At 39.6% G+C, this 9,066-nt stretch overlaps 1 protein-coding gene across 6 annotated transcripts in view; it reads right to left on the reverse strand.

Moving 5' to 3' along the window:
- Nucleotides 1-1,001: 1,001 nt before the first annotated feature.
- Nucleotides 1,002-9,066, reverse strand: part of pam (peptidylglycine alpha-amidating monooxygenase) — a 44,938-nt gene continuing 36,873 nt past the window's right edge. For 3 of the 6 annotated variants that reach the window (XM_014340329.2, XM_014340328.2, XM_042228836.1), the window contains 8 exons: nt 8,876-9,005; nt 8,174-8,290; nt 7,973-8,045; nt 7,535-7,745; nt 6,961-7,164; nt 6,387-6,502; nt 1,903-1,999; nt 1,004-1,679 (listed from right to left, as the gene is read on the reverse strand). In XM_014340329.2, coding sequence (XP_014195815.1) covers nt 1,621-1,679; nt 1,903-1,999; nt 6,387-6,502; nt 6,961-7,164; nt 7,535-7,745; nt 7,973-8,045; nt 8,174-8,290; nt 8,876-9,005 — 1,007 coding nt within the window. In that variant the 3' untranslated portion in view covers nt 1,004-1,620. Of the gene's footprint in view, nt 1,680-1,902; nt 2,000-5,981; nt 6,503-6,960; nt 7,165-7,534; nt 7,746-7,972; nt 8,046-8,173; nt 8,291-8,875; nt 9,006-9,066 lie in introns of those variants that run through there. The other 3 variants (XM_014340330.2, XM_014340331.2, XR_006055457.1) reach the window with 2 other exon arrangements.

The raw sequence follows: 9,066 nt of genomic DNA on the forward strand, positions 1-9,066 counted from the left end.
CTCAGTTACTTTTTTGAAGAAGTAGTAACTATAATTAATTACTTTTTCAAAGTAACTTGCCCAACACTGCTTCCAACTACGTAATGATTTTTGTTATTGCTTTTGTTGTTTTTTCATTTATTGTCTATTAATTGTAGTTGTATTTATGATGTATTTTGGTTTTATGAAAATATATGTTTTATTGTAAAATGTATGTATTGTGATTGTAAGACCAACAAGGGACAATGGTTGTTACTAGGATAGCAATAGCTATAAACTTATGTGTGTTACATCAGTTTCATGTTTTGTACTTGGACTATGTTAAACTGCACAGTCCTTTTTAAAGAAATAAAACAATAAAAGCCACAAATACCATTCTGGTGTAATATAAATAGAATTGAACTGGATTGAAAAATTCCTTGATTCCTTTAAAAAAATCCTTGCCATATATATAAATATTTCAGGTCTAAAAAATGGTATATAGCTGTTGAAAGAAAGAGGGGCATCCTAGTTAATGGAAAACGCAAGACATAGGTGAAGGAAAGCGATTTCACAGTTTTTCTGTGATTGCCTTGTAGCCTTCCCTGACAATTTCACTATTTGGAATTCTTAAACTTCCTTTCTTGTAAGTGTGATGGATATCACCTTAACACTGTTTCAGAATGTCCAAAAGCAGTCATGTCATGCTGTGGAATTCTTCAAAGGTTGTAGCAATGCTACATGGTGACCTTAATCTGACATTAATATTCAAAAATATCCCATATAGGCAATGAATTTTGTATTCTGAATGCGATTATAGGCAGCATGGTGGCACGGTGGTTAGCACTGTTGCTGCACAGCAAGAAGGTCCTGAGTTCAACTCTTTCTGTGTGGAATTTGCATTTTCTCCCCGTGTTTGTATGGGGAGCGTGAACGGTTGTCTGTTTCTGTGTGTTAGCCCTGCAACAGACTGGCGACCTGTCCGCGGTGTACCCCGCCTCTCGCCCTATGACAGCTGGGATAGGCTCCAGCGCCCCCCGCGACCCTAAAAAGGATAAGTGGAAGCGAATGGATGGATGGATGGATGGATGAATAAATGAGATTATATACCTTAGAAGACATTATCCTTTGCGCTAAGGCAATGCAGATGGATTGGTTCGTATATAGTGCTTTTCTACTCTGAGCTCCACTCAAAGAGAGAGCAACCTGGGGTTAATATCTTGCCAAAGGATATTTGGCATGCAGACTGGAGCAGACTAGGATTGAACCACCAACCTTCAGGTTAGTCGGTGACCTGCTCAACCACCTGAGCTTACAGCCACCCCCCTTAAGTGCCATCTATACACTATGATTGTGATATGTGAGCGAGTGATATGATTCACTCGTTGCACATTGCTTGCATTGGTTGCTAGTACACATTCCAGTTTCCTATGCCAAAAGTGTCAGTCAACATTTTCCTTTGATCTCATTAGGTCTCAATTTAAGTGGTTGCCTCAAAGTTAGGAAACTTTTAATTTAAAACCATTTTCTTTTCAAATCACTATTTATTCCATCAGGCATCACTAGACGTCACATCTTAAATGTCTGTGACTCACTGTTATGAATAGCTGCCTGCCCCTTATGGATTCAAAGATTATGTACCTGCTGCCTCCAGGTATCCAATTACTGACCTTCAAGTTCTTGAACTTCAATTCCAGCTTTCTTGACAGAATGATGCAACTCTTGAAAATAAAAGGTAATAATTAAAACAAAAAAAATAATGTATACAACCTAGTACTACTGTTCATCTGCAAAGCCAACAAAGAAGCAACAATAATTCAAGTCTTATAAGTCCAAAATAAATTAATCAATCAAAATTGGACTTAATACCCAAACATACTGTATGATAGATTTTGCTAGAACAATTAAAAGTTGGCAGCATTATTTTGATGAAGATAAACTTACTCTCTGTTGTAAACTTGTAGACGGATTTGCTGCTGGCATCCCCAACAAAAACACTGCCATCCCTAGTTTCAGCTATATCGTGAGGCATTTTGAACTCCTGCAATTGAAAGAGAAATACAAGTCACTTAAATTCTAGACAACATAATGACCCACCATTAAACTTCTTAGTAGTTTAAGATGGGTCACATTATTGTGTGGTCCACACAGTAATGTGTGAACCACACACATTATTGTGTGGTTCAGAATGTACGCAATACTTTGGACAACTGCAAACAGATTTAGCTAAAATTTTGTTAACACTGGGATGACGGAAACTCAAGAGTTTTCTATTGCAGGAAAAGCATTAACTTAAACTCTTATCATGGTAATAGAAGCTGAACTGAATCTGCTCATTTCCAGGTTTTCTTCAACAAACTGACTCTTGTTCACTCTTTCAATGATATTGTGGCCCCGGGGCATTGTTGGAGGCAGAGTGGTTCAAGGTTAGGTGTGTTCACGGGGATGTTCACTGTAGTATCCTACAGTGCCATTGCTTATTAAATTTAAGGGCAAAATGCATACAGTGAAAGCTGCAGTTGGTTCGCACTTATTGCATTTCCTGATTCCGGGAACTGGCCCGGGTTTAATAACCTGTTGGGCCATTATGTGACAATGCGACCATGACAGTGTAGTGTCTGCACTGTCCTGGTCCTAGGTCATTTGACCCAGTGTTTTAAGTTTTCTTGTGTTTTGATTTTGTATTGTTATTTATGTTTAGCTCCACTTTATTACTCTTGAGTTTATTCTGTAGTGTCTACGTGGTTTTGTTTAGCTTTTTGATTATAGATTGCCTCTTTTGTCTTTGCCCTTTATGTCTCTCTCTGTGTGTAAGTCTTTGTATATTTTGTCTGAGTTCTTGTGTCTGGTTTCCCTTCCCTTCTCATGTTTCATTCTATCGTCCCCCTGCTTGTGATGTTTATCAATGTTTCCCCAGTCTGTCATGTTTCTCTCGTCTCCTCTCACACTCCCTCGTGCTCTTTCGTGTTCCTTTGCTTCCTCTCGTCTGCCTCTCCTTCACTCCCGTGTCATGTTCCTCAGTTTCCTGTTTTGTCATGCAGGCCTTATGTCAAGAGATTTTTGTTTTTATATAATTTGATCAGCTTCATGAAATGTGTTTTTCTGTTTTTTAAGCAATCTACATGTCTATGTGACTTTTCACCTAATAACTTTGTGATGAACTTATTCAGCTACTAAAACCACTTCCCGTTTTTAGAGAACAGATGTAGAAAAGGGAAATAACCCGAAGCTATAATCTTAAGTGTGCATGTGCTGATTCTGAGTGACGTTATTTTTACAGCACCAGCACTAACAAACACACACATCACACACACACACACACACACACACCACACACACACACCACACACACACACACACACACACACACAGATATAAGACCTATAAATAAAGAATGCAGGCAGTGGCCAGCCGCAGATCTCAGAAGTGACTGCCCACGCGTGTAAAGACGAGTGCAGTCTTTGTGTTTTCTAACTCAGGTGTTTTAGCTGAAGAATTACAGGGTGATTTAAAGAAATCCCCTGTCACCTTACATTTTCATGTTTGGTGTGTCTAGTTTTACTTGCCCTGTGGTGTCATGTTAATTCTTGTCAGCTGTGTCCCCCGTGTGTTCTCACTTTTCTCATTAGCCTTCTGTTTGTATACAGTGGCTTGCAAAAGTATTCGGCCCCCTTGAACTTTTCCACATTTTGTCACATTACAGCCACAAACATGAATCAATTTTATTGGAATTCCACGTGAAAGACCAACACAAAGTGGTGTACACGTGAGAAGTGGAACGAAAATCATACATGATTCCAAACATTTTTTACAAATAAATAACTGCAAAGTGGGGTGTGCGTAATTATTCAGCCCCCTTTGGTCTGAGTGCAGTCAGTTGCCCATAGACATTGCCTGATGAGTGCTAATGACTAAATAGAGTGCACCTGTGTGTAATCTAATGTCAGTACAAATACAGCTGCTCTGTGACGGCCTCAGAGGTTGTCTAAGAGAATATTGGGAGCAACAACACCATGAAGTCCAAAGAACACACCAGACAGGTCAGGGATAAAGTTATTGAGAAATTTAAAGCAGGCTTAGGCTACAAAAAGATTTCCCAAGCCTTGAACATCCCACGGAGCACTGTTCAAGCGATCATTCAGAAATGGAAGGAGTATGGCACAACTGTAAACCTACCAAGACAAGGCCGTCCACCTAAACTCACAGGCCGAACAAGGAGAGCGCTGATCAGAAATGCAGCCAAGAGGCCCATGGTGACTCTGGACGAGCTGCAGAGATCTACACTCAGGTGGGGGAATCACCTAACAACTATTAGTCGTGCACTGCACAAAGTTGGCCTTTATGGAAGAGTGGCAAGAAGAAAGCCATTGTTAACAGAAAACCATAAGAAGTCCCATTTGTCCCAAACTAACACTGCACATCACTCTGAACACACCATCCCCACTGTCAAATATGGTGTGGCAGCATCATGCTCTGGGGGTGCTTCTCTTCAGCAGGGACAGGGAAGCTGGTCAGAGTTGATGGGAAGATGGATGGAGCCAAATACAGGGCAATCTTGGAAGAAAACCTCTTGGAGTCTGCAAAAGACTTGAGACTGGGGCGGAGGTTCACCTTCCAGCAGGACAACGACCCTAAACATAAAGCCAGGGCAACAATGGAATGGTTTAAAACAAAACATATCCATGTGTTAGAATGGCCCAGTCAAAGTCCAGATCTAAATCCAATCGAGAATCTGTGGCAAGATCTGAAAACTGCTGTTCACAAACGCTGTCCATCTAATCTGACTGAGCTGGAGCTGTTTTGCAAAGAAGAATGGGCAAAGATTTCAGTCTCTAGATGTGCAAAGCTGGTAGAGACATACCCTAAAAGACTGGCAGCTGTAACTGCAGCAAAAGGTGGTTCTACAAAGTATTGACTAAGGGGGCTGAATAATTACGCACATCCCACTTTTCAGTTATTTATTTGTAAAAAATGTTTGGAATCATGTATGATTTTCGTTCCACTTCTCACGTGTACACCACTCTGTGTTGGTCTTTCACGTGGAATTCCAATAAAACTGATTCATGTTTGTGGCTGCAATGTGACAAAATGTGGAAAAGTTCAAGGGGGCCAAATACTTTTGCAAGCCACAAATGCAGAGTTGTCTGAAACCAACTCCGGGGAAGAGTAGGATGATTCACCCCACGGAAGATTTCCACTAGAGCAGGCTTGTGACGACACCCTACACCTGAGCTTTTGACCAAGGGATTGAAATTGATGGTAACTTTGTGCGCCCTGAAGCCATGTAGACACATGCTTTGTATTAAATAATTTATCGAGTAAGTCGTGACACTCGCATATGGGTAATGACAAAACTTGGGGGCGAATAATGGCCTGATTTTATTGGCCAGGCATCCAGGCGAATTTGTGCCGGTGGTGTGCATCCTGCCTGGAGCGTCAGATAGTTAAAAATCCCGCCATTCCAAAACCCCCTTTGCTCTCGTTACTATTGATGGAGGTCATGTTCAAGTGCACTTGCATGGACCTCATTGGGCCATTTCACTGGAGTGCATGCGGCTTTGTATTAGTTCTGATGGATTATGCAACACGATGTCCTGAGGCCGTGCAGTTGCTCTTTCAGGTAATCTCCTGAGTTGGTATCCCGAAAGAGATCATGACTGAACAGGGCACACAGGGCACATGTCTTGCACACTAAAGGAGCTGTAGGAATTACTGGGCATTAAATCTGTTTGGACCAGTGCCTACCACCTTCAGACTGACAGGTTGGTGGAGCGGCTGAATAAAATTTTAAAGTTGGACTTGATTAAGGAAAACTGGGAGGAAGGTCCAAGCCCAGCGAAAAATGACAAATTCAATATGTCCTGGACCTGAGAGCAAAGCTACACAATCTGGGGAGGTTATGATGGGAGAATTTGCTCCATGTCTAGGAATTTAAGCAGCGCCTGTACAACCTAAGGGCTAACGTTTTCACCAGGAGATAAAGTGCTTGTGTTACTCTCATCTTCTAGCTTGAAATTACTCACCAATTGGCTACATGAAGGGTCCTTCCTTCATGTCACACAGCGACATGAAAAATATGTTTCACTCCTTTTTGCAGCGGCCTTCTTGATGTCAGATCTGTAGCATGATGTCTTGATAGCTCAAAATGCACTAAAATATTTTTAGACAATGTTCCCTAATCACTTTGACCATTCACCATAATTGCCTTCCAGCAACTGCCTACACTTCCCACAAAAACATAAATCAAGTTGAAGGAATACTTGGGAGAGAAGAACCAGAGGCACAGGTACAAGGGGACATAGAAATAGAAGTACTTCCACAGAGATCTTAAAATAGCAGACGCAGGCAGGCTTTTGATTTTAAGAGACCTGTTATTAGAACATTTTGGGGGGGAAAGAACCTTTGATTGTATTAAAAAGTGTTTTTACCTTTTTGTTAGGGCTAAAGGTGTCCAAAATATCCTTGGTTGAATAATCTATAACAAAACCTCTAATTGGAACTGGACGAGATAGCGATTCCCCATTTACTGCAAAAATCAAGCCATCTTCACATAGAAGAAAGACAGACACACGCACGCACACACACACACACACACACACACACACACGCGCACACACACACACACACACGAATTGTTAAGCATGTATACATGTAAAGCAGGAAGAGAGTTGTTGAGTAATAAAATAAATAAAAAGAACTCTTAAAATGAATGCATCTAGGATATTAGTTCCAAGTACGCATAAAGCTTGTAAACACCGGATCTACATATTTTTGCTAGAGGATGTCATTGTGACCTAACACAACAAAGGATGAACATTGATTAACATTAAAAAAATAAATAAATATTGAGGACACCACTTAGACTGAAAAGTAAAAAAAAAACTGCAGAAGGTATGCACAAAAATATATTTTACAATAGCTTATTGCAGTAAGCAGCAAGAAAACAAGCTTAAGAGGAAACAATACGACTACTGACTTCTACTGAGTATTCAGTAAACTTACCCCCAGTAGGGCTGTAGGAGATAGCAAACACTTCCCCTCCAAATTCATCTTTTTTAATTTCCTTGACAAACTCTCCAGTTTCTGCTATAAAGCACTGGATGCGTCCATTCTCTCTATCTGCCACACAAATTTCCTTTTTATCAGGAAGTAACACCAGGCTGTGGGGAATATGAAAAGGTATTCGCCTTCTCCTGTCTGATGAGCCTATAGTCCAAAAAATAAGACAAGGTTAAAATAATGTAAATTGTGTCTGGAGACACTATGGTAGCAGTAATCTCTTAACCTTCTGGATCTATTTATGTTAGTTTCATAAATCAAGAAACAGCAATGTTTGCAAATACAGCTTTGCATTTGAAATTGATACATGTATACTCCACAGCTAACACAAATATAACTAATTATAATCTCCACAAAAACTTGTGTGGCAGAATAATAAAGAAATTATATTTTATGAGATGTCACCTTAGTGTCTAATACTTCTTACTACTTGTATGGTTTAAGCATTGTAGCAACTAGGCTAATATCCAAGCTTTGCAGAGTGTGTGTGTGTGTGTGTGTGTGGCTGGTGAGATACCTGCACCCCACTCAGACAGGTATTTGCCATCAGCAGAGAACTTAATTATCCTGGCATTACAGTAACCATCAGAGACAAAGATGTTCCCACTTTCAGTGTCAACTGCCACATCAGTGGGCTGGCAGAAATGGTTGTTGTCACTCCCTGGTATAAAGGCCTCTCCTAATGCCATCAAGGTTTTGTCTTTGCCATCACTGCTAACTTTTAACACCTGATGAGTATACAAAGTGAAGCATCTTAAACTTTCCCTTTTGCATTTGTGGTCATTTAAACTAAGTTAATTGATACAACATCCGCTTTAAATACGTAATCCTCAAACCTTATTCTTATAGGTAATATACAATTTCAAAATGTCTCCATCTTTTAATTTATTGGCAAATATGAAGTGCAATCTATACACACTCATTGAGAATGCACCTTACAAAAACAGCAGCTTACCTGATGAAGAGCCACATCAGTCACCCAGTAATTATTCTCTTTGTCTGCTGTTATTCCATGAGGCAAAAAAAACCTGCAACATCAGAGAAATGCTTCATTATAAGACAATTATGACTGTGTTTGAGATGCCTGGTTGTCGGCACTCTAATTCACACACAAAAAAACAATAACAAAAAAACACAAAAGCTCTGTATCACTTACATGTTTCTGCCAGAAGCCTTCAAGATACTGCCCTTGGATGGATCCACAACTAAAATGGCAGACTGCTGAATTGGTCCTAGGGACCTCTGCTGGTATCTTGCCTGATTGTTAAAAGAGCTGGAAAACAAAAAACAAACAAAGAAAAAAAAACATGAATGTCTTTTTGCATTTTTATAAAAACAATGTGTGGTGATTTTTCTAGACGTCAAATGCAACAAAAAGTATTTTTGTTTAATAAGTAAATTGTCATCCACATCACATTATACAAAAAAGTGATTAGAGCTGACTTCTATTATGCACTTTTTTTGTGTTATCTCATACTTATCCTTTCATCCTACAATCTACTGGTAAAAATCACTTTTTCAGCTTCCTTTCCTCCTATTCTTCATTTCTTAGACATGACTGGTAACTGGCATCCTATTAGACTAAAAAAGGTTGCGGTCTGAGGAGACACTAAATGCTTTTCTTAACTATAATAGTAATTTTTTGAACCATCAAGACTAAAACTTATTTGTATTTTTTTGTTATACAATTAATAGAAATTTAATCGCTAATACGAGATCTGTGTTCTTTGCCAGTAAGGTGAAGGCATTACATTAGACTGAGAGTACACAACAATACTGAGAGGGTTTTTTGGTGTTCTTTTGGTTGAAAAAGCTGTTTAAGAGAAGAATGGTTATAACTTAAGTAAAATAAACTTACTCTGCTCCCCAGTGGTGGTCACCTCTGTGAAAAATGACCAAGTTAGAATCTGAGTCAAGAGCAAGTCCTGACACCTGTCCTAGCTGAAGTGAACTCTGTGGCCAAGCTGAAACTTGCTCAAAATGGTAGTCTATAACAAACACACACACACACACACACACACACACACACACACACACACACACACACAC

Source organism: Haplochromis burtoni, unplaced genomic scaffold, assembly GCF_018398535.1.
Source record: "Haplochromis burtoni strain Fernald_Lab_line unplaced genomic scaffold, NCSU_Asbu1 Contig_356, whole genome shotgun sequence".
Lineage (NCBI taxonomy): Eukaryota > Metazoa > Chordata > Actinopteri > Cichliformes > Cichlidae > Haplochromis > Haplochromis burtoni.